This window comes from Choloepus didactylus, chromosome 2 (assembly GCF_015220235.1).
Source record: "Choloepus didactylus isolate mChoDid1 chromosome 2, mChoDid1.pri, whole genome shotgun sequence".
NCBI lineage: Eukaryota > Metazoa > Chordata > Mammalia > Pilosa > Megalonychidae > Choloepus > Choloepus didactylus.
In genome coordinates, this window is record NC_051308.1 from 196,279,150 (window position 1) to 196,306,595 (window position 27,446).

The 27,446-nt window shown below is 37.7% G+C and overlaps 1 protein-coding gene across 1 annotated transcript in view; it reads right to left on the reverse strand.

Annotated features, from left to right (window-relative positions):
- Positions 1 to 24,056, reverse strand: part of RNF11 (ring finger protein 11) — a 58,801-nt gene extending 34,745 nt beyond the window's left edge. Inside the window, exon 1 of the mRNA XM_037827256.1 lies at positions 23,487 to 24,056. Coding sequence (XP_037683184.1) covers positions 23,487 to 23,609 — 123 coding nt within the window. The 5' untranslated portion in view covers positions 23,610 to 24,056. The remainder of the gene's footprint in view (positions 1 to 23,486) is intronic.
- Positions 24,057 to 27,446: the final 3,390 nt, after the last annotated feature.

Genomic DNA, 27,446 nt, shown 5'->3' on the forward strand with positions numbered 1-27,446 from the left:
ATAGATAAACAAACTGTGGTGCATGCATATAAGGAAATACTATTCACTTAAAAAAAAAAAAAAAAAAAAAAAGGAATGAACTTGATAAATGCAAACAACTTGACCACATTATGCTGAGTGAAATAGGCCAGTCTCAAAAAATTATATGCTGTAGTATTACAACTATATGATATTCTTAAAAAGCTGAAACTAATAGTGAAGAAAAACAGATCAGAGTTGCCAGGGGTTAGGGGTGAGGGGAGGGTCTGACTACAAAGGGGTGATATGAGGGAGTTTTTTTGGGCAATGGAACTGTTCTGTATCCTGACTGTAGCGATGGTTACACAAACTGTACATGTTAAAATTCATAACTGTATACCAAAAGGAAAAAAAAATCAATTTAGTGTATGTTAATTAAGAATAACATCAAATAAACAGGCAAGCATGAAGAGAATGCAAGGTGGTTTGGGTAATATAAAATTAAGCAATATAGATTTTTTTTCATGAAAGCCAAAGGAAGAAGTTTTTATTTTGTTTTATCTTTTAAATGTACATATAATAGAATACATTCTTTTTGGTATACAGTTCTATGGTTTTTTAATTAAAATTTATTCACATACCATACAATAATCCAAAATATACAATCAGTTGATCACATTACCATCATATAACTGTTCATCGATCACCCGATCTATATTTTTAACATTTTCCTTGTACCAGAAAAAGTGATAATAAAAAAAAAAAAGTGAAAAAAGAACACCCAAATCGTCCCCCACAATATAGATTTTTAAAGGGATTATCTTATTATTTTCCCAATAGACAGGATAAGATACTTCCATTGTGTATAAAATACTCTTCTTTGTAGGAAGTTTTACACTAAGTTCTTATCTCGGCAATGACTCATCAGTCATGCACTTTCTTTTTCCCATAGCAGCTAAATCTTTATACATTTAACAAAAATTAACTGAGTGCCTCGTGTACAAATCAAACTCAGTGTTCAGTTGGAGTGTCTGTGGGATATCCACAGGGAGATGCTCAACTGGCAGTTTCAGGCCAGTACAATGAGTTTGGAGAACAGCCACAGGCTAAACCATAGGGACTCCTTGATCCTTTCTACATATGCCTCTTGTCTTAGGCAGGCATATATGGCCCTAGGAATTCCCCTGTTTACGCAGATATGAATGCCCCCTCTTCTCTAGATGAATTTCACCTCTTCCTTAGGAAACAGTTTCTTCATAGACCTGGGCACTGCACTGTATGTCCTACAGCCAGCAATCCCTTGCCCTAGGCAGCACAACTTGACTAGGCAGTCTCCCAAGGTATTCTGCAGGAGACTTGGTGAGCTGCCTTCTACATGCAGGGCAAGTTCTGTGACAGTGAGTCCTAAAGCCATCACCAGAAAGACTGGGCCAAGACACACCACTACCAGTATGTGCACGAAGGTTACATTGCTCCCTCAGGAACCAGGAACAGGGATCTGCACTGGAAAGTGGGCCAGCTCCATGCAGAGCTGGTGAGGAGCCAGTCAGGGTACAGAAGATCCCATGGCTTTTAAGTGGCCTTTTTGTTGATTCAGAACTCACTTTGTTACTGCAATCCTTTAAGTGTTTTCTGTAAGTTTTAGAAAGATTTTTCTGCCAGTTCTTGCTGGTTGTTCAAAGCTTCTGTGGGGCGGACAGAGCCCTGAAGCATCTCACTCCACCATTTTAATCAGAGCAGAAGCACATTCACTTTCTTTTAATCAATCATGAATGAAAATGCAGTGAATAGACCTTGGATAGCTCTAAGAGTATCTTTAAACAAATTTTCCCATTGAAAGAGAAAATGTTTCCTCTATTTCATCCATTTAAAAAATACTAAATAAATATTTGCATTTTAATATGGACTTTTAGTTTTATCATTTGTTTGGTATAAATAAACTCAATTTGTACAGAAATTTAATTCTTCAAATATGTCAATTTTTTAAAAAAAGTAAAAACCACAATTGGTAATCTTTTCTGATACCTTAATCACTTACTAAGATATTACACAGTGCATCCTGCCCACATCCCAGAAAGCACAAACATATGTGGCTTGAAAGAACTGGTGCTATGTTAAAAAATTTCCACTATTACTGTAACCCATAACAATTTACCTATATAACTCCTTTGAGCTGTACACCGAAAGCTAACACCTTTCTCTATGTATATTTCACAATAATGGAAATAGCTGAAGTTGTGGAATTGTGACCCATGACATTCTTTGACATTTGCTCTCTACTACATAAATCTTACTTTGAAAGTTCATCACTGTTATGTAGATATGTTAAAATTCACAATAAAAAAAAAAGGATTAAAAATTTTTCCTCTGTTGACTGGAATTATAAAGATGGCTTCTTATATATTCAAACAAATGTTGCATGTCTACAGTTTCAATCTCCCCAATTTCATATGAATAACTTATTGAAAATAATTATTTACACTTGACTGCCACTGAACAAATAAGACAAATCTGGTAATTTTGTACATAATATCCTGACAATGGAAACATTTTGTATGAACTTTTTCCCTCACCCTCTCTCTATAATCATTGTAAAAAATTCAAGGAGTCCAGAAGTGTATAGAACAGAAAGTCCCTTTTACACCTATCTTCCAAAGGTAACCAATATTAATTGGTTATAATTTTAACACTCTCTACTTTTGCTTATGTTTTTACATGTAATTAATTTTGTTTTATAAACAAACTAACAAACAGCATCCTTCTATTCAGTTTTGTTTTCACTTTATTAAAGTAGGATATCAAACTGCTCCTAGAAGTCTAAAGTATAACTGTACCTTTACTTACTTTCCATGAATGGCATTAGCATTTCAATACTTTTTTTAAATCATTAATTTTTGTAACCTTGAATTTATCAGAGAAGTTGTGGGTTTTACAGAACAATAATGCATAAAATACAGGATTCCCATATACCACCCTATTATTAACACTTTGATAGACTTTTTGACCTAAATAATCAAAAATTAATTTTTAAGAGAGTAGCACCACTCTCTTAAAAAAGGGAAATTAAATGGAAAAGTTATCTTAAAATGCAAACCTATATAATGCATCAGGAAAACTGCAACCTCCTTCTGCTTCAGTATCAGACTTAAAAACGAATTTTCAGCACATAAATTAACATCTGTATTGTTGTATAATAAGGAATTTGGGCTCTAAGAGATCTGGCTTCTGTCCAGTTTCCTGAGGAAAGAGGGTTAGAGGATTAACTTCTACATCCCTGGAATTTCCTGAGTGACAGGAGTGTCTTTGTTATTCATGATGAGACCCCTGAATCACACCTGACAATAGTCTTGGCAGGGGGGTGGGGTGGGGGAGTGGTGGTGGTAGAGATCTGCACATGCTAGGAAGTCCAGCCATGTGATCAGAGGGTTGGGAATTGAGGCAGGTAATCAGTTGGATCTCTGGGGATGGGAAGGGGGCTGAAGTTTAAGCACATGGGCATTGATTCAATCGATCATGCCTGCATAATGAAACCCATAAAAAGTCTGGACACTAAGCTCGGGTGAGCTTCCCGATTGGTAATATGCAGGGAGGGTGACATGTCTTGACTCCATGAGAGGACACACAAACTGTGTTTGCAGACCCTCCCAGACTTCACCCTATGTATCTCTTCTTTTGGCTTTCTTATGTGTACCCTTTTTGCTATAATAAAACTATAACCAGAAGTACAGAAATTTACTGAGTTCTGAGTTGTTCTAGTTTTTGCATCCAGTTGGTTAGAAGTGAGGGTGGTCTTGCAAAACCCCTAAACTTGTGGCTGGTATCTGCAGTGAGGACAGTCTTATGGAGGACTGTGCCCCTCCCTAATCTGGGAACTTAGCCTCACTATGGGTAGTTTTTATCAGAACTACATTGTAATCATCTTGCCCTAATTTTAATAATCAAGAATGACTGAGTTTATTTAAAAACTTCAATTAACCGTAACTGTTTGACAAAATTTTTTAACTTATCACTAATGCTCCACAGCTAATTAAAATTTAAACTCACAATATACAGTACCCAACATCACCCTGCAAATAACAGTATATCACAAAAAACGAACCACAATTTTTTCATGTATATTTTACTGGTTCTGGGCAGTAATACCATCATTTCTGCTTTTAGAGTCTGCAACAATTTTCAATGGCTTTGAATTTAAGTGCTACATAAAATTAAACGTTCAAAAAGAATGGGGTCAATTTAGTGTTTCTTCAATTTCCCTTCTGATATCTTCACCTACATATGCTATTAGATCAAGAGTTATTTGTCTTTTTTGACAACAGAAAATATTCAATTATAAGACTGACTTAAGTAACTCCTACATTCCTTATTAACCCTTAATCTCTGAAGTGATTTAGAAGAGAACAAAAAAAGGTAACTCTTGCTTAAAAACTGTCTTAAACATTTTGTTTGAATTGAGTAAAATAATGGGTATGGTAAACAATGTTTTATAATCTAAATTAAAAGCATTTGATTTTTAAAAGCATTTTTTTGTGAGGCTTCAGAGTACCAGAGGCAGTCTAGGAAATGTATGTTAGATGGTGGAATATTGGAATTTCTGAAACATTTGATTTACAGTGACACTGGATCAAAGCATTTGACATGGGAATTTCCCAGGAAAATTCAGGATGGATGATCATATTAAATGTGAGGTATGCAGCTGCATTATAGAACACTTAAAGAAAAAACCCCACCTCAACAGAGTACCTACTGTGTGCTAGGCACCATGTTAAGCATTTTCATACATTAATCTATTTAATCTTTACAACAATCTTAAGAAATAGGTACAATTATACCCTTTTTTCAATTGAAGAAACAGAAACTTAGCTAAGGTCACACAATTGGTAGGTTCAAACCCAGATCCATCTGACTCCTGGACCCAAATTCAAATCAAGAGGTAGGTAGGAATTACTACTAAAATACTAATATATGCTCAATTAAATGCAAAATATGCTAAGAGACAAATAACATGCATATTAAGGGCCAAAGTAAGATTAAAGAGCAAGTTTAAGGGCAGTTTTTTCTCAGCCATGGCACTACTGACATTTTAGGCCAGATAATTTTTTATTGCAGGAGGCTATCCTTGATAGTAGGTTGTTTAGCAGCATCCCTCTATCCACTAAATGTCAACAGAAACACACACATACACACAAAAACACACGTGCGCAAATTGTGACAATCCAAAATACCTCCTGACAGTGCCAAATGTCCCCGGGGGGTGGGGGTGGGATTCATTCCAGTTGAGAACCACCTGCTTAAGGTCTTGAAGTCATAAACTAACAGGACAAAGCAAACATGGACAGTTCCTGGTTTTGTGAGAAGAGATACTCCTAATCAAAATAAAACACATCCACACTATACTGCAATTAAGCTTACTTGAAAGATAGAAATTGGTGCCTTAATGTCAATCGATGACAATCAATGTTTCTTATTTTGATCTGAGACAGAAAAGCTGACAGAGAGCCTCAAGTGCCTAAGGGTTAGAAGGGCAAAAGAATCACCAATTGAGGACAGAGAAGAGGACATTTGCTGAGAGGCAGCACTATTTACCTCAAATAAAAAACACATACTACGCACAGGGTTATTCTGTTCAACTCAGCAGAACACTATGATAAACAGAAATCTACCTTTAAATGACTTTTATGATTTATGGAATATTATAAAGGAGTGTCATTACTTTAGGTATCATTGTATAAACTCCTTTATTCCAATACCCCACTCTTCTGCCAAACTGATTATACTCAAGAGATTCCCATGACTGCCTTTGAGCCAAATGTAGCGTATCATCTCTATTTTCATTCTTCTACTTGCTACGCCTTTGCCATACTGTGCAGTTATCCCCACAGTCTAAACTCAATTATCCTAGCTGCCCAGCCCTACCACTCTGCCTGCTTCATCTATAAAAAAGGAACATCATCCACTTCCAAATGATTATGAAAATTAAATGTGGCCCATCAAAATCCCACTTTATCTGTATGAAGAAATTGACAAGCTGATCCTAAAATCCATATGCAAGGGACAAAGAATAGCCAAAACAATTTTAAAAAAGAAAAAAATTGGGGGACTCACATTTCCGGTTTCAAAACTTAATACAAAGCTATAGTGTGGTACTAACATAAGGATAAACATATAGATGGAAGAAACAAAACCAAAAGGTCAGAAATAAACCCTTACATATAACTGACTGACTTTCAGCAAGAATACCAAGACTTAGGAGAAAGACAGTTTTCAACAAATGGTATTGGAACAATTGAATAACCCCATGCAAAAGAATCAAGTTGGACCCTTTCCTTACACCATACACAAAACTTAACTCAAAATGGATCACAGATCTAAATGTAGACAAAATTGCCCTAGACACAACAAAAGCACAAGCAACAAAAGAAAAAAATAGATAAATTGAACTTCATCAAAATTTAAAACTTTTGTGATTCAAAGAATACTATCAAGAAAGTGAAAAGAAAGCCTGCAGAATGGGAGAAAATACTTGCAAATATATTTCTCTGATAAGGACCTAGTATACGGAATATATAAAGAAATCTTACAACTCAGCTATAAAAAAGACAACCCAATTTAAAATATGGACAAAAGATCTGACTAGACATTTCGCCAAAGATAAACAAATGATTGATAAACACATGAAAAGATACTTAACATCATTAGCTTTTAGGGAAACACAAAACAAAACCATAATGTGATAACACGTCATACTTAGTAGGATGGATATTAAAACAAACAAAAACAGAAGGACTACCAGTTGACCAAGATGGCAGCGTCAGACACTCCAGGTTGTCTTAGAATGTCTAAACAGCTAGCAAAAATGGCAGAGCCATCTTCCTAAAAACTTCAGAAAACAGTTAAAGGGTTTCAGTAACTGGGGGGAGTGCTAAGTCAAGAAAACTTGGTTTTAAAAACAATAGAAGCTCCTGGCCACCTTGCTAGCCCCTCCTTGGCATGGTGTGGACCCAGCATGTGCTCCCATCAGGGGTCCCCTGGCCTACTACAAAGGGAAAAGAGTAACCCGTATAGGCACACTGGGGCACCTGTAAGTCCATGCCAATCTGTTGGGAGGCAGCCTGAAAGTCTGAACCAGGAAACTCCTCTGGGACTTGCCCTCCAGAACTTGCCCTGCAGGCAGAAGCGGCTTGCAGATAGCCAATGCAGTATAAAACACAATTAAGTCAAAGTGGCCTAAGGCAAAATATTACTGCTTTAAGTCAACTGAGAGGGGGAGAAAATCTATTTCATAGGGAGTACAGGAAATATCCAAATTCCTATAAACAGGGAAATTACTAAAGCCACAAGCAACCTCAAGCCCTGGACAAGACTTCAGAAAAGACCTAGAGAGGATCCAGTGTTTAACATTCCCCTCCAGCTAATCTTCTTCATAGGAGGGCTAAAAACACAGACTAATGGATCCAATTTTCAAAGATTGTGAAAAGTGTTTTTTTGGCCTTGGTCTGTTTATTTTTGTTAGCTCCTGGGACTCAAGGAAATCTGTCATATAACTAGCTGGATACAAACTTAACTAACAGCAAACTCAAGGACTAAATCTCAGAATTAACAATTTAAAATATAAATGTATTGTGCAACAAAATATTACAAGACAAAGAAACAGGAAATGATGGCCCACCCAAAGGAGAAAGAAAAAAATCCAGAAATCATCAGCAAAGAAGACCAGACTTTGAACACACTGAACAAGACTTAAAAAAAGTGTTCCTCAATATGCTCACAGAGATAAAGGAAAACAGAAAGATCTAAAGCATATCAGAAAAACAAAGAATAAACAGTATGAGAATATCAACAAAGAGACAGAAATTTTAGAACGGAACCAAACAGAAATACTGGAGTTGAAGACCACAATAACTGAAATGAAAATTTCCGTAGAGGGTTTCAACAGCAGATTGGACCTGGCAGAAGAAAGAATCAGTAAACTTGAAGACAAGACAAGTGATTTGGGCTGAGGAACAGAAAGAAAAAAGAACAAAAACAAAAAAGTTAACAGGGCCTAAAAGGCCTAGGGGGCAACATACCAATATACATATTATGGGAATCCTAGAAGGAGAAGAAAGAAAGGGGCAGAAGGAATATTCAAAGAAATAATGGCAGAAAACGTCCCAAATTTAACAGTCATGAATACGTATATTGAAGTAGCCTAAAAAAACCCAAACAGGATAAACTAGAAGAGAACCATACCCAGACACAATGTCATGGAAAGAATGCCACGGACAAGGAGAGAGTTCTGAAAGCCGCAAGAGAAAAGCAACAAGTTATGTCAAAGAGACTTCTATAAGATTAGGCACCAATTTCTGATCAGAAATCATGGGGGCAAGAAGGCAGTGGGGTAAAATGTTTAAAGTGCTAGAAGAAAACAATTGCCAACCAAGAATTCTGTATCCAGCAAGACAGTCTTTCAAAAATGAGGGAGAAAATAAGATACTCTTAGATAAACAAAAGTTGAGGGTGTTCATCAACACTAGACTTGCCCAATAAGCAATGCTAAGTGGGGGGGGAGGTGTTCCTCAGCCCAAAAGGAAAGGAAACTAGACAGTGGATCAAAGTGACATAAAGAAAGATCTCTGGTAAAGGTAACCATATGGGTACTTTATAAATGCCAGTACTATTTTACTATATTTTCTGGCATGTAACTCCAGTTTTACTTCTTATAGGTTCTAAAATGTAAATGCATAAAAAGTAATGATAAATCTATGGCTTAGGAATACAATGTATAAAGATATAATGTGTAACAGATACAAAAGAAGATGAGAGGACAGAGGAGAATAGAAACAGTGTATGTATATGCTACTGAAGTTAAGTTGGTATCAAATCAAATGTGATTGCTATTATGGACTTAGGATGGTAAACTTAAACCCCATGGTAACCACAAAGAGAAAACCTAAATAAATAAATAAATACAGAAAGAAATGAGAAGGCATTGAAAATGGTACAATACAAAAAATCAAATAATAAGAGTAGGCATTAAAGAAGAGAGGCCAAAAGGCGTAAGATTTAGAAAGACCAAATAGCAAAATGGCAGAAGAAAGTGCTGCATTAATAATGGTGGCTTTAAATGTAAATGCTTTAAATTCTCCAGTCACAAGACAGATTGGCAGTATGGATAAAAAAGCATGACCCAGCTATATTACTGTTACTGTTTACAAAAAGGTCACTACATAAGGGTAAAAGGTCAATTCAACAAGAAGACATACAATTATAAATACATATGCACCTAATGGCAGAGCCCCAAAATATATGAAATAAATATTGACAGATTTGAAGAGAGAAATACGGTGCTACATTAATAATAGGAGAGTTCAATACACCACTTTCAATAATGAATAGAACATGTAAAAGAAGATCAATTAGGAAATAGAAGACTTGAACGATAGTACAAACCAACTAGACCCAACAGACATATATAGAAAACTTCACTCAACAGCAGCAGAATACACCTTCTTAAGTGCACATGGATCATTCTCCAAGACAGAACATATGTTAGGTCACAAAACTAAGTCTCAATAAAATTTTAAAATATTGAAACCATACAACATATCTTCTTCAATAACAAAGGAAAGAAGCTAGAAATCTTAACAGAATGGAGAAGAGAAAAATTCAAATATGTGGTAATTAAGCAATAATTCAAACAACAAATTGGTCAAAGAAGAAATCACAAAGGAAATTAGGATGTATCTGAGGCAATGGCAATGAATACACAATATACACCACAACTTACGGGATGCAGCAAAAGCAGTGCTGAGAAGGAATTTTATAGTGCTAAATGATTGCCTTAAAAAAGGAAGATCTCAAATCAGTGACCTAACCTCACAACTGGAGGATCTAGGAAAATAACAGCTAACTAAACCAAAAGCAAGAAGAAGGAAGGAAATAACAAAGATTAGAGAGGACATAAAAGAAGTAGAGAATAATAAAGAGAGTCAAAGAAACCAAAAGTTGGTTTTTAGAAAAGATCAATAAACGTGACAAACCTTTAGCTGGACTGATAAAGGAAAGAGCAGCTGCAAAAAAACTAAAATCAGAAATGAAAGAGCGGCGTGGGGGGGATTCCTATTGACCGTATAGAAATAAAAACAATTATAAGGGGACACTATGAACAACTACAACAACATATTAGATAATCTGGATGAAATGGACAAATTCCTAAAAACACACAATACAGATAGAGAGTTCAGAAATAAACCCTTACATCCATGGCCAACTGATTTCTCACAAGGGTTCCAAGACCACTGCGCTGGTCTGAAGTTGTTATGTACTCCAGAAAAGGTCATGTTCTTTTAATCCATTCCTGTGGGGTGCAGACCTGTTGTGGGTGGGACCTTATGGTTAGGTTATTTCAACTGAGATGTGATCTACCCCATTCAAGGTAGGTCTTAATCCTTTTAACTGGAGTCCTTTATGAGAGGATAAATGACTGAAAAAGACCAGAGAGCTTACAGAAATGCCCTGGAGAAGCTGAGAGAGGATGCACAGAAGCTCAGAGAGGAAGCCACTGAAGCCAGAAGCTGAAAGCATCAAAACCTGGGAGTGAAGGACCAGTACACACTGGCCATATGCCTTCCCATGTGACAGAGGCATCCCAGATGCCAGCAGCCTTTCTTCAGAGAAGGTAGTGTCTTGTTGATGTCTTAATTTGGCATTTTCATGGCCTTAGAACAGTAAATTGTAAGCTAATAAATCCCCACTATTAAAAGCGAGTCCATTTCTGGTATATTGCATTCTGGCAGCTTTAGCAAACTGAAACAACTACTAATTGGGGAAAGAGTAGTCTCTCTAACAAGTCGTGCTGGGAAAATTGATATCCATATGCAAAAGAATGATGGTGGATCCCTACCTCACACCATATACAAAAATCTATTCAAAATAGATCAAAGATCTAAGCATAAAAATCAAAACTATAAAACTCCTAGAAGTAAACATATGAAAGCATCTTCAGGACCTTGTCTTAGGCAATGGTTTCTTAACTTTACATGCATGCACAAACCACAAAAGAAAAAAATAAATAGGATGTCATCAAAACTGAAAACTTTTATACATCAAAGCACTTCATCATGAAAATAAAGACAACCTACAAATTGGGATAAAATATTTCGAAACCATATACCCAATAAGGGTTTCATATCCAGAATGAAGGACTCCTGTAATTCAACAACAAAAAGACAAACAATCAAATTACAAAATGGGAAGAAGACTTGAGAAGACATTTCTCCAAAGAAAATATACAAATGGCCAAAAAGCAAACAAAAGAATGCTCAACATCATTAGCCGTTAGGGAAAGTAAATCAAAACCACAACCAGAAACCATTTCACACCCAACTATCCAAAAAACATAAAATAACATGCATTGGAGAGGATATGGAGAAATGCAAACACTCCTTCATTGTTGGTGGGAACGCAAAATGGTACCACTGCTGTGGAAAACAGTTTGGCAGTTCCTCAGCAAGTTAAGTATGGAATTACCTTATCACCCAGTAATACTACTTCTAGGTATATACCCCAAAGAAGTGAAAGTAGGGACTCAAACAGGTATTTGAACGCCAAAGTTCATCGCGGCATTGTTCACAACTGCCATAAGATGGAAACAACCCAAGCATCCATCATCAAATGAATGAATAAACAACATGTAGTATATACATACAATGGAGTATCATTCAGCCATAAAAAGGAAGAAGTTCTGATACATGCTACAACATGGATGAACCTTAAAGGCATCATGTTGAGTGAAAGAAGTCAGACACAAAATTCAGATATTATATGCTCTCATTGGTATGAAATACAGTAATTAGAATAAGCAAATTCATAGAGTCAGAAATTAGAATACAGGTTACCAGGGGCTAGGGTGAGCATAGGGAATACGGACTTAATGCTTAATTGGTACTGAGTTTCTGTTTGGGGTGATGGAAAAATTTTATGGATGGTGGTGATGGCAGCACAACATTGTAAATGTAATTAATACCACTGAATTACATATTTGAATGTGGTTAAATGGAGAAATTTTTTTAAAAGACATACTACTGTACAACACACCCTAATGTAAACTACGAACTATAGTTAACAGTACAATTATAATATTCTTTCATCAATTATAACAAAAGTACCACTCTAATAGTAGGGAAAACTGCATGTGTCGGGGGGTGGGGGTACATGGAAACTATTCTCTGCATGATTTTTCTGTAAACCTACAACTTCTCTAATAGAATAAAAAAATAATAATAACAAAATGTTGGCAGAACAACTAAATATATACCTATCCCATCATCCAGTAATCCACTCCTGGATACATAACCTAAATAAGTAAGTGCTTATATACATTACATATGTAATAAGAATGTTCATAGTACCTTTATTTATGTAGCCAGAAACTTACATAACTGAAATATATATTGATAGGAGAATGATTAAATAAAATGTTACATTTACACAATTGATTATGCTATAGCAACAAAAAAGAATGAACCGTATTACCGTATGTATGTATATATACACAAACACTGTTATATGTAACAACATGAATGAATTTCACAAATGTGATGTTGAACAAAAAAGAAGCAGGATAGATAAATGTAGGTGCTACATGATTCCATTTAGTTTATATTTAAAACCAGGCAAAGCAAATACATGGAAATAAGAGGTAAGAATAATGGTTACCTTTGGGGAATGTGTACTGACTGTTGGACGGTGTGAGGGAGCCTTTTGGGGTTGTGGAAATATGCTGTATTTTGATCTCGGTGGTGATTATAACATGTGAATGTTAATTGGGTTGCACAGTTAAGATATTTACTCTAATTTTAATAAAAAGATAAATACACATATATACACACATACATATTTTATACATACATACATATATTTATAACACTTTCAATTACAAGATTATATAACCCCCTCCACTCTAAATTTATGCTCACTAGCTACTGATTATTCTTTCTGCTCCAAATTCCCTCAGTCATAGCTTAAGCAGGGCAGCTTTGTAGTTTTTATTCATTTTTTACACTGAAATTCCATGTAAGATTTCATTTGAAGGCTTCAGAAGTTAAAAGCAACTTGGTGATTCACTGCCCTATCACAAATGAATCCCTTAACTTCAAAAATCTATACCAAACAATATAACAGTTGATTAATACTGTTTCATACTGAACTTACTGCTACATGTATATACATTAGTTTTGTCCCCTTAACTTCTTCATTCCCATACTTTCAGATTCTTTAGTCCCTGGAAGTATCCTCTCTAGATTAAGTAACAACATAATTGCTTACCTGGCCCCCTGGGAGCATAATTCAGGTTGGCTATTAAATTAAAAGATATGTATATGTGCACTGATATTAAACTTCACTTGAAATATTCTTTAATAATCAGTTAAAATAAAGAACTCTTTAAGATTTCAAAAACAACATACCATAAAGCCAAACAATATCAAAATCAATAGGTCAGGCAGATATTCCAAGAACAGAAAATATATTTATTTCTCCCTTATTACTTTACTTTTTCAATTTCATGTAACAATCACTTCTACCATTAAAAACACACTTTAGCCATGTATGTCAATTCTTCCTCAAATCTTTCTTAGTTTTTTTTTTTTTGCCATTTTAACTATTTTTAACTGTACAATTCAATGGTATTAATAACATTTACATCCATTACCAAAACCACCATCCATTTCCAAAATTTCTCATCACTCAAAATTGAAACTCTGTACAGATTAAGTAATAATTCCCCATTCACCTATCCCCTGGCACCTGGTAGCCGCTAATCTATTTTATCTCTATGAATTTGTTCATTCTAGATATTTCATATAAAGTAGAATCATACAATATTTGTCCTTTTGTGTCTGGCTTATTTCAGACAACATAATGATTTCAAGTTTAAGCATGTCGTAGCATATATCAGCACTTCATTCCTTTTTACACCTGAATATTCCATTGTATGTATAGCCCAAGTTTTGATTATCCATTTCTCGGGTTGGTGTACACTATCTGTTCAAGTCCCTGCTTTCAATTCTTTTGGGTATATACCTAGAAGTGGGATTTCTAGGTCATATGGTAATTCTATGTTCAAATTTTTGAGGAACCACCAAACTGTTTTCCACAGTGGCAGCACCATTTGACATTCACACCAGTGACGCACTGGAGTTTCTCCACATCCTTGCAAACACTTGTCATTTTGTTTGTTCTTTTTTTGTTGTTGTTGTTAATAGTAACCATTTTAGTGGGTATGAAATGGTATCTCATTGAGGTTTTGATTTGCATTTCCCTAAAGGCGAATAACGATTTTGAACATCTTTTCATGTGTTATTGCCATTTGGATATCTTCTTTGGAAAAATGTCTTTTCAAGTCTTTTGCCCATTTTATAATTGGGTTGTTTTCTTTTTGTTGTGTCACTTAGATTACATCTTGCTAACTTCATACTTCACTCTGAGTCTTTAGTGTCTTCATCTGCTGACTCTTACTTTCATTTATATCAGAATTACAAAAAAACATAAATTCTGAACATGTTAAGAATACCATAAATATTTGTTAAATTCAATATTATAGTTAATAGTAAGAAATCAACGTCTAGATATTTTTACACCCTATTTTTTAAAAATTCATTTTATTGAGATATAGTCACATACCATGCAGTCATACAAAACAAACTGTACATTTGATTGTTCACAGTACCATTACATAGTTGTGCATTTATCCCCAAAATCAATCCCTGACACCTTCATTACCACACACACACAAATAACAAGAACAATAATTACAGTGAAAAAGGGCAATTAAAGTAAAAAAGAACACTGGGTGCCTTTGTTTGTTTGTTTTCTTCCTTCCCTCATTTTTCTACTCATCCATCCATAAACTAGACAAAGGGGAGTGTGGTCCATATGGCTTTCCCAATCTCACTGTCACCCCTCATAAGCTACATTTCTACACAATCGTCTTCAAGATTCATGGGTTCTGGGTTGTAGTTTGATAGTTTCAGGTATCTACCACCAGCTACCTTAATTCATTAGAACCTAAAAAGGGTTGTCTATATTGTGCATAAGAGTGCCCACCAGAGTGACCTCTCAGCTCCTTTTGGAATCTCTCTGCCACTGAACCTTATTTCATTTCCTTTCACTTCCCCCTTTTGGTCAAGTAGATGTTCTCCATCCCACGGTGCCGGGTCTACATTCCTGCCCGGGAGTCATTCCACATTGCCAGGGAGATTCACTCCCCTGGGTGTCTGATCCTACGTAGGGAGGAGGGCAGTGATTTTACCTGCCAAGTTGGGTTAGCTAGAGAGAGAGGGCCACATCTGAGCAACAAAGAGGCATTCGGGAGGAGGCTCTTAGGCACAATTATAGGGAGGCCTAGCCTCTCCTTTGCAGCAACAGTCTTCCCAAGGGCAAGTCCTGTGGTAGAGGGCTCAACCCGTCAAACCACCAGTCCCCTATGTCTGTGGGCACATTAGCAGCCATCGAGGTGGGGCAGGCCAATACCCCTGCATTCTCCACTAGCTCCTCAAGGGGGCTCTGCATATTATTTTCCCTTGGTTTTTTTGTTTTTTTTTTTGATTAACTTTTTTTTAAATCAACTGTATAAAAAAAATATTTAAAAAAACGTACACTAAAAGAACATTTCAAACAGACCATAACATGGGAGTAAGAAAAAGACAACTAACCTAAGATAACTGCTTTACTTCCAACATGTTCCTACTCTACCTCAAGAAAGTAACCTAATATAGCAACATTTCTGTGAACTTGTTCCTACTATACCCATCAGAAATTAAGAGACCATAGTCATTCCTGGGCACTCCCAGAACATTAAATTTATCCATGATAGCTTATCTGTTCTTATTGGATTATCGTTCTCCCTTCCTTAACTGCTCTCTATCACTAGTTCCCCTACATTCTAAATTATAAACCATTCATTTTACATTTTTCAATGTTCACATTAGTGGTAGCACATAATATTTCTCTTTTTGTGTCTGGCTTATTTCGCTCAACATTATGTCTTCAAGGTTCATCCATGTTGTCATATGTTTCACGACATCGTTCCTTCTTACTGCCGCGTAGTATTCCATAGTGTGTATATACCACATTTTATTTATCCACTCCTCTGTTGAAGGACATTTGGGTTGTTTCCATCTCTTGGCAATTGTGTATAATGCTGCTATGAACATTGGCGTGCAGATATCTGTTTGTGTCACTTCTTTCAGATCTTCCGGTTATATACCGAGAAGTGCAATCGCTGGATCGAAGGGTAACTCTATATCTAGTTTTCTAAGGAACTGCCAGACTGACTTCCAGAGTGGCTGAACCATTATACAGTCCCACCAACAATGAATAAGAGTTCCAATTTCTCCACAACCTCTCCAGCATTTGTAGTTTCCTGTTCGTTTAATGGCAGCCATTCTAACTGGTGTGAGATGGTATCTCATTCTGGTCTTAATTTGCATCTCTCTAATAGCTAGTGAAGCTGAACATTTTTTCATGTGTTTCTTGGCCATTTGTATTTCATCTTCAGAGAACTGTCTTTTCATATCTTTTGCCCATTTTATAATTGGGCTGTCTGTACTATCGTTACTGAGTTGTAGGATTTCTTTATGTATGCAAGAGATCAGTCTTTTGTCAGATCCATGGTTTCCAAAAATTCTTTCCCATTGAGTTGGCTGCCTCTTCACCTTTTTGACAAATTCCTTTGAGGTACAGAAACTTCTAAGCTTGAGGAGTTCCCATTTATCTATTTTTTCTTTTGTTGCTTGTGCTTTGGGTGTAAAGTCTAGGAAGTGGCCACCTAATACAAGGTCTTGAAGATGTTTCCCTACATTATCTTCTAGTTTTATGATACTGTCTTTTATATTGAGATCTTTGATCCATTTTGAGTTAATTTTTGTTACACCTTATTTTTAATAGCCTATTTGAATAGAGGACAGAAACATATCATGCCTTCATTTGATATGGTCCCTAACTCTTAAAAGAAAGTAACAAATACAAGATATTCAGAAATGGCTTCAGCCAAGATGACAAAGAAACAAAATCTCTCTAATTCTAATTCTAACTACAATCATTCTCTTTTCACTCTCCTCTTCACAGGCATCCTGAATTTACCTTGGCTGAGCCATAGTAAAGACAGAAGACAAAAGAGAGGCAAGTAGCATGAGTAAAAGCAACAAAAAAGCAAGGAGAACCTATAAGCCATTCCTGTGACAAATTTTTTCGATTGAAGAAAAATTAAAATTAAACTCTTAAAAAAAGAATTCCACTCTACTTAAAAGTAGTATATTAGATATTATTACAAATCTGAAATTTTACAATAAAATAGATGCTAGAAAGGTATTATCTAAAAAAAAGTACTTGCCCACCATGAAAGCCTAGTTCTCAGATCGCTATGTACCAAGTAACTCATTGCCCCTATGTTCTCTCACGTTACTCGCTGGTATCAGCTCTAGAACTCAATTCTGACACAGGACGTGTACCCTCACTCTTAAAGGCACAATATATTCTTAATGCCAAAGAATCAGCCTAACATTAAAGGACATCCAGAGTGGGAGATCATGCATAAACAATCAAAAAAATGCCACAATGGTCACACGCAAAACCATCTTTGCTTATTTATTTTTAAAAAAAGAAAAAGACTCCTAGGCAAGTTGAACTACGTAGAACACAAAACCAAACTCAAATAAAAAAGGTGTAAGGAGATTAGCTGTCCCAAAGCTCATGTGTTTTTACAGATTAGAAGTGATAGGACAAAACTGAAAATAGCCAGATAAAATAGTTAATGTGGGATAGAAAAACAGAAGAACTCTTTAAAGTACAAAGGCCAAACACTGAAGCATAGGATTCTGGGAACATTTCATGTAGAAGCAATCAACCCTAAAACTTCACAGTTACAGCAAATGCAATAATTGATTTTCACATTCACTCAACAAATATTGGAGGGCCTACTATGTGGAAAGCACAGATCTGACAATCAGACTTGGATTCTCTAGTAGGCGAGATATGACACTGTCATAAATAATTAAAATAGATTAGGAAGTGTAAAGTGTCCTAAGAATGGTAAACAAAGTGTGAAAGGAGTTCAGATTAAGAAGTTACTTATGTTGGGGGAGATCAGAAAAGGATTCATGGCATTTGAGGTAGACTTTGAATGCTAGAATTTACAATGGGAAAGATTAAGGTAAGGGTATTCTGTGTAATGGGAATAGAATGATCAGAGGCAGGAAAGCAGAAGGCATATATGGAATATAACAAACCATTCAGTCGGACAAGAATATAGTTTGTAAATAGGAAAGTACAAGACCACAAAGCTGAAAAAGCAAATAAGGAGCCAGATCATGACTTTGAATGCTAAAACAGAGTTCTTCGGTGATTAGTCATGATGAATCACTAATGACGAAGAGGCAAGGGATCTGATCTGGGGTATAATTTATCTAATAGTATAGAATGATATGAATGGGGAGGAGAGAAGACATCAGTTAGGTTATTGCTTTCAGCGGTAATAAGGATCTCAACTATGGTGGTGAAAGAAGAGGGAGGAGGCACAGTCGTTAAGTTAGTCAACCATCAAATATTCACTTGGTGTCTACAATGTGTAAGATGCCATTCCACTCTACTCCACTGAGTAGAAGCTGTGATATGGGGAAATAAAAATTGTTTAAACACTGAGAACTAATTAACAAGGTAATATATGATTTTAGATAAATAGTACAAACAAGTATTGTACAAAGGAGTGAGAAAAAAATGGTCCAGGAAGGCTTTACTAAATAAGTTGAAGTTGATCTACACCCCAATGAAAAGGCAGAACTTCTTCAAGGGGGAGGAAAAAAATTTCACACAAAGGGAATTTTTAAAAATTCAATAATTTGTTTAATAAAACCAAGATATGAGAAATATACTTTGGGGTAATTTCCACCAAAATGGTAATCTAATGCTAATAATTTTTTTTAAATCTTCAATTACCAGAATTTAACTCCACAGATATTGGAAAAATGAGGCATTAATATACTATTATTATAACTTTGAATGCACAAAATGAAGTACTTGAATATATTTTAGATTTTTAAAGGAGAGGAGTTACTTTTAATGAGTTCATAGGATAGACCTGGAATTTTTAAAATGAAAAACATCTTGAAGAAAACTTTATTCAGTCATAATTTAAAATATCCAAAATATTACACTCTATTATTTGTGAAAGGAAATAACTCAAAACACAGCATAATCTGGTAAACGCTCCTTTCTTTTTCATATTTCATATGTAAGTGGCAAAGCTAGGATTTGAACCCAGGACCACGTGACTCCAAAACCAGAGCTATACTTATACTTGCTGCTCTATTAACAATCACTTATTTTCTTCTTCTGATTTTAAATCTCAAATTATTATCAAAGATTAATAAGTCTTCAACTGCATAACTACTGCAAAATCCTAAAGAGGCCAATCTTTATTTATATACATATTCTGTAAATATGTAGATATACTGTAAAGTGGGTTTTATTTTGTTGTTGTTGTTCAATGAACAATAAGCTCTTTCAGCAGTCTGCCAGCCTAGAACTACCATATGACAAACAGGGTACTTGTAAGAATGACAAAGTGGTATCTGAAGCTCTCGACATTGACTTCTTCTAAGCTGGACTGCCTACCTGGTCCCCTGGCTTATCTTCCCTCACTCCCCTTCTAAGACTGCCCCGGATTTCCATTTAAAATAGATTTCCTTTGTATTCTTTTTTAAGATTCAAGGATGAAAAAAGAAAAAAAAAGATTCAAGGATGAGAGTTGGGTAGAAGTGTGCCAAAACCATTTTCTTTGCTTTTACCTTCTAATTCAAGAACGGCTATTTCTTTAAGGATAAGGATTCAAGTACTTTCTCATAAAATGAACATTTTGTGATGGAATATAATAAATAGGGTGAAAAAAAAAAGACCAATATTTTAATTTTATCCATAATTATTTTATCATTTTAAACAAATTCTTATTTTTTATATTATTGGAACTTGATTTTTAGGACTGATTCATTAATACTTGACTTATAGAAAAAAAGGAACTACGAATATGCATAGTTCTTATAAAACATTCAGCTGCACACACCTCAAAATATATTTATTCATTCAAAATAAATCCATTAATGCATTCATCCAATAATTACTGAATGCTTCATATGTTCCAGGCACAGTTCTAGTTACTTTGGAAACACCAATTTAAAAAAGAAATAAATCCTTTTCCCCAGGGAGCTTACTACCCAGAGAGAGGAGAAACATAATAAACAATAAACATCATTATAAGTAAGGATAGTGTGTTTAAAAGCGGTAAGTGCCATGGGGGGAAAACTAGAATAGGGTAAGGGGGAATTCCAGGGTGTTTGGGCAGGTTATAATTTTAAATAGGGCTTGATTAAGAAGGTGACATTTGAGCAAAGACTTGAAGGAAGTAAGGGAGTCAGTCAAGGTGATAACTTGGGGGAAAGAGTACTCCAGACACAGAACAATCAGGGCAAGGGTCCTGGGAAGTCCTAGGGAACAGCACGGAGGCCAGAGAGGACAGAAGAAACCAGTAAGGGCTGGTGTGGGGGTTCTATGGGACACTGCAGGGAATCTGGCTTTTACTTTGAATGAAATGGGGTTCCACAGAGGGTAGTGAAGATAGTTTCATGATACATTTTATCCAAATATGGCTGCGGTGTTGAGAATAGACTATAGAAGAGGCAAGGATAAAAGCAGGGAGACGAGTTAGGATCAAGACTGTAACCCAGGAGAAAAACAGGCACGTCCTACAAACTTTGACCATAATGAGGCAGGACTTAATTTTCAGGAAAAAATAAAAATTAAATAGCTTCAGTGAAACAAATCTGTCAGATCTTGCTAAAAGAAAATAATTTGAATTTATAGAAGTTTAATCTATAGAGCTCTTGGCATATATGTACACTGCGCAGCACAAACACCAAGGACATCGTTTAACTACTCAGAAAACTACCATGTATGTTCTTTTATAATCAGCTATCCCCTTTACGAAATGTTATAAAAAATCCCATTGCAGCTAACATTAATTCTTAAAAACAAAAACAAAAAAAACACAAGCTTATATTCCCGTAGCTCTAAGTTATTTACATACTATTTCTAAAAACAAAAGACTTACTTAGGTCTACTGAAAATACTATAAATCATTTACCTTGGATCATCCAAATTAACCATTCCTAAGGAATGTTATTTCCTCTGGGGGGGGAGACATTTTTCCTACAAAAGTTTCTTTTTTTATGCTTCCATCTTTTAAAGTAATTATTTTCGTCCAATTGATACTAAAATTACATATCAATATCCGGGTCATTTCACTTCAGGAAAGGGCAACCACAAGAACTCCCACTGTCACAAGCAACAAGTTTCAAAAAAATGTTCCTTCATGATACCAAATTAGTCACATTAGTCCTCCTGGTGAGGGCAAATATTATACACTTCCCATAAATTCTAAAGAAGTTCTTTAATACTACAATTATCATAAAGGTCAAGAGAAAGAGTGCAACAAGTCAAAGACACTCAATTTGTTTGGAAAGGAGCTAAGGAACATGGAAGGGGAATTTGAAATAAAAATTCCCATCTCTAAAATATCTGTTCATGAAATTGAAATAAACACACTGCTGCACAGTATATATGGGGCGGGGGTGGAGCTGAAATATAAACAATTCACTTGCTTCATTCAAAGGTATTTGGAAAGACATACGGGTTTGGCTTGAACTTTTAAGACTACCACCCGTGACAATTCTTAGAAGGAAATCGATGTGTACATATAGAAAACATAATACTGAATTCAAATTCATTAATTCATTCAACATTTAAGTGCTTCCTATATGCCAGAAATTGTGTGAAGTATTGGGGATGCAGTCCCTGTTCTCAAGGACTTATATTCTTCATTGATCCCAGTTAGTGAGTTCCAATGATGTACCAGATGCTGGGGACACAGCAGCAACACAGAACACACAGGGTTCTTACCTATATGCAGCTTATACTGGGGAAGGAAGAAAGCCTCAAGGATGAGACACATCTAAATAAGAAGAGGTATTCACTAAAATGTTATAGGTGCTGCTTAGAGATGTGTACAGAGTTCAACAGGAGCACAAATGAAGGAGGGATGGATTCAAGGCTGGAGGGAAGGGAATGTCAGGAAAGACTTCAGATATAAGGTGACATGAGAGCAGAGTCCTCAAAAAGGATTAGATGTTCACCTGGGAGACACCTTGGCAAAGAGCTCCAAACAGAGGGAGCAAATGAAGCAAAGGCAGAGAGGTGTGAACAGTCTGGCGTATTTGGTAGGCCTGGAACGCAGAATGTGAGATAAGTCATGGAGGATTCTGTATGCCATAATAAGAATGGACTTCATCTGTACAGAGGAAAGGTCACTGAAGGGTTTTAATCAGAAAACCAGCACATGTGATCAAGCTTTGCTTGTGTGATCAGACACTAGTTTAACAGGAATGAGAAAAAAATAACAACAGATAATGATGTCACCACATGAAACAACAAAGGAGACTGCCTAGTTAGAAAAACTAAACTCTCTTCAAGAAAAAAACTATAAGCCACTTAACTATTCAAGTCCTTCTGCAAAAAAGTTTTTATTCAATGCAATTTAAAATTGATAAGGTAGAGAAAAGGTATTTACAGATACATTATGGAGTATAACATCTGCATATTCTTATTTTCCTCGAGAGGTTTTAATTCTTTATTAATTCTGTAAACACATTATGAGGCTGCTGATTGCTGTACAGAGTAATGATACTTATTTAGGAGAAAGTCTGATACAAAGAAACCACAATTAACAAAGGTATATCCCAAATCAGGTTAAAAGGTCTCTGAAGTTCAAGATGATCAAGTTTCCTTAAGTAAGCACATTTTTTAAAAAAGGTGTGTCATAGGGGGTGGAGCTATATTAAGGAGGAGTTAAAAAATTAATACACACATATGTAAACAAGTAACTAGATGTTACTTGGACAAAAAATCACCATCTGGAGATCCAGTCCTAAGTAAAGGAAGAAACGAACACCTACCAGATCCAATGAACGGAGAAACGGGGTGGGGAGTACATCACACATGAAAATACAAAGAGTGGGTTGGGGTCAACCACCTATCCAGAACCCATAATCCAATTTGGAGTTACGATGAGGAAACCATTTCCAAACCCCATAGCTCAGACTCCACGATTCAGACATAAACGCAAGAAAATAATGTCACTCCCAAACTCCACAAGCGAACTACCAGACACTGGCCAAGAGGATATGGTCACATTTTCGGATCCCGGAACGCAAGGACAGAGAGTCCCATCCCCACACCGTGCCCAAGGGGAGGTGAAGGATCACCCCTATTCTGGAAGCGGGGGGCAATCACACTCAGACCCAGCCATCTAAGAGGGCCAAATTTCCCCAGCCCAGGCCTTGTCAGGGCACAGGGGCAGTGACGGCCCGTAACCCCCATAATTTCGACCAGAGCTGCTTCTGCTCTTCGTTCCCCCCTCCCCAACACACACCCTCCCCTACCTGATATGGCGGCGGCGGCTCCTGATCCGGCTCCGTCCCCTCGCCAAAGCTAGCCCGGTCAGACTGAGACTCGTGAAGCAGGGAGATGTCATCTGAGGTGGGGGATTTGAGGCAGTTCCCCATCTTCCGGGGCTGGGGTGTGTGATCTGGGGGAGGAAGAAAGGAGTGGCGGGGTCGTTCGCACGCTCCGCGGTCTGCCTCGGTCTGCGAGGCGGGGTTCGGCGGCAGGCCGGGATTCAGGCGGCGGCGACTCCCCCGCCCCCCGGCGCCGCCGAGGGGCCGCTCATGCCAGTCGCCGGGAGTGGGGGGCTCAAGCCTGGGCCGCGGGCTCCACTAGGGTCGCGCGGCAGTTGCCTCTTGCAAAGGCGGTGATGGGGGGGTGGGGCGGGGAGACGAGGCACTTCCCCACCCCGCCCCCCCGCGGGGCGGCGGCGGCCACGGAGCTGCTGGACCTAATCCAGGTCAGGAGGGGGGGGGCGCGGCCGCCGCGGCTGCCTCAGCTGCTGTCTCAGCTGCTGCCCCCGCCGACGCTGGAGCTGCGGCCGCGGGCCTCATCCTACTCCGCCTCAGCGCGGCGGCGGTGACCAGAACGAGGCGGGCTTCGGCCCTGCGTCATCCCGCCGTGCGTGCCCCGATCCCGCCCTTGGCGCCCGGAGGCCTGGGCGGCTCCTGCTGCGTGTCTCAACCCGCGCCGCCACCCCCCTTTCCTGCTCCAGGCTCCCAGCTCCCCGCCCAGCAGCTGTTCCCGGGGCTGCGTCAGTTTCTGCTTAATCTCTCTGACAGTTTGGCTCCGTACCTGACTCCGAAACCTCTCTCGTCTCCGGCACCCCCCTCATCCACTACTCCCGCCCGGTTTTAAGTCTCAGCTCTCACCTGTGCACTGTTCTGACCGTCTCCTCGCCATCCTTCACTGCCTGGCGATCTATTTATAGACGAATATCTGAATGGATCACTCCCAGTATTAAAATGTTAAATGGCTTCCCTTTTATCCCTTCTGAATAAAGTCCGAGCTCATTAATGAACCTTCCCTTGCTTATCCTCCAGCATCACAGTCAGAGAGATTCTACTTCAGTTGTATATCTCAGATTGCTCCATTTTTTTTTCCATTCACACCACCATAGTCCAAACCACCATCATCTCTCGCCCAGACTTCTGCACTAGACTCCCACCTATTCACCCTGCATTCACCATTGTTCCCATCCTATCCACTATATGCAAAACAGTTAGTCTCAAAAACGCAAATCTGATCATGTAATCCTCCTGTTTAAAAACCATCAATGGCTTATAATACTGTTATAAACTAAGTGCTAATCCTTGAATTGTCTACAGGTTGGTTATCTCTGCAAACTCATTAGTAGCTTTGTGCACCACACGCACCCCACCTCCCAAATCCTAAACTCCAGGCTGTCTAATATACTTTCGGTTACCTTGAAGACTGTTCCTTTTGGCTCAGGCCTTTACCCATGTTGTTTCTCTGACAGAAACCTACCTCCCCATTCCTAACCCTCTATCTTCTACCAGGCTAACCATATTTTCCCACCACTTCTTCCTGTACTCAACTTCATTTCCTCTGGGAAGCCTCTCCTGACCCACCAGTCTGCCTTAGCTGCCTCCTCTCTGCTCTCACAGCCTCTGAGATTTTCTCTGTCACAACTTGATCAAGCTGAATCATCTATCCCTTCTGTGTGCAAGACTTGGCACATTGCCTAAGGTACAGTAGGCTCTCTTCTTTGTTTAAGGAACAATCAGCTCTCATGAAGCAACATATGCAAAGGAGGGAAACAAGAAAGATGAGAGAACCCGTGATAGTTATTCCTTCATTCAACAAGAAATGGGTATTGACTTCCGTTCTTTTGATCACCATTTATTGATTTATTTACTTTTTCATTTGTTTGGTGCCAGAACCTATGGTGGGCACTTGGAAAACTGATTTATTTACCAGAACTAGCTTGTTCCTGATCTTGAGGAGACCACAGTCTAGCTGGGAAGAAAAATAAATATATGCTCCCCCACCTCCCCAGGTATCTCTGGAGGGTCCAGAAAAGAGTGATTAGTCCATTTGGGTGGTGATCAGAAAGGGTTCTTGGAGGACTATATGGGTCTAGGCACTATAGCTTTGGCGTCCCTATTCTACAAAATCACTATTTTATTGAAATGCACTTATATCCCATATGAAATGTAAACTTTTGCTGTAAAATTTTGAAAAGACTTAAAATTCTGCTTTTGAAAATATTTGGCTTGCAGGAACTCATTTAATTTATGTTTCACTACATTTTCCAGAAATCAGAGGTACTCTGGAATGTTTGCTTAATGAGAAAATTTAGCTTACAAATTATTTTCAAACATAAAATTTTGATAAATAATAAATGTAATATAATATTTACATAATATTAGATTTGTAGATAGATTTTTTTTTTACACTTTTTGTTTTTCATACTTCTTTCTTCCAGATGTGTAACATTTTCATAGGCCATTTTAAAGCTCTTGGGCCTTCGGCACTGAGTGCCTAATGAGAAGATGTTGCTGAGTCTGAAAGTAAATTGGTTGTTTGCCAGAGAATGGGAGGGGCATCTGAGGCCCAGTGATGGGTTGAGGGTTGTCTCTGCTCTCAAACAGCTCAGTCTAGTTGGCAAACAAACAGATAAACAGACAGTTTAGCAGGACTACAATTGAAATCTTCACCCTTATTCTACTTTTTTCTTATTTTTGCTTCCATGAGCATATATCACCATCTCACAAAGGTACAACTATAGATGGGAGAGAGGGGGGGGAAGGGAGAACAACTGTTGCATGTTCCCCTGAGCATGGTATACTGCCTAAGCCTAAGTGAGGGGACAATACAGACACCTATATTAACCTAGACCCAAGTGTTGGTAATTGAGTCATGGCCCCCACAAAAGGCATGTTCACGTCCCAACCCCTAGTCCTGTGGCTGTGAACCCATTTGTAAACAGGGCCTTTGAAGATGTTACTACTTAAGGTGTGCCCAAACTAAAGGAGGGTGGGCCTTAATCCAATATGGCTGAAGGCCTTATAAGCAAAGGAAATCGGGCACAGAAAGAGAAACAATGGGAAGAGCAAGAAACCAGAAGTCAACAGAACCCAGAAGAGAAAGAAGAGGATATCACCACGTGATGGAAAAGCCAAGGACCAAGGTTCGCTGGCAGCCAGCTCCAGAAAGCCACAGTCTTCAGGGAGAAAGCATCACCAACTGTGAGCCAATAAATTCCCTTTGTTTAAACCAAACCATTGCATGGTATTTGTTTTAGCAGCTACCAAACTAAAACATCAAGTATAAATAACCACCATGGCAAACACTTATAAAGCGCTTTCTACATACCAGCAACTATATTAACTGAACTTCATAGTAATCATTTAACCCTCACAACTCTATGAAGTGGGCACTACTAAAATTCCCACATTACAGATGAGGTAAGATGTAAGCAGAGGTGTGCTAGAACTGGTTTGTACCTGCTTATGACAGCCAATTGTTGAAACTTCAGGAATTTTGTGAGGTAAGTTTCACAGGCATTTGTCTCTTTCCTCCTGGCTGCCCCTTCCCACCCTACTTCCAGCTCCCATTTGCCATTTTCCTTGTTTCCTCTGAATAATTCCAACTGCATCTTAATGTGGCCCTTGCCTCTGCACCATCAATCTGTTCTCCACACCACTACCCTGAAAAATGTAATCAGAGAGCATTCACAGACTTGCGGTTCAGAAAATTTAGTGTGATATTAAGGCCTTGCTCCATATGGACCCATCCTTGTCTCTCAGGACTCCAGCCCCAAGCAAGCATCCCCAGGCTGCATGCTATGCCTTCAATTTATCCTATCCTTTTCCACTTTTGGCTTTTTTTTTTTTTTGCCATGCTATTCCCTTCTATTGAAATCCAGACATCTTTTAAGACCCACTTTAAATACCGTTTTCTTCCAGAAGCTGTCCCTGATTCCACCCGGTTGG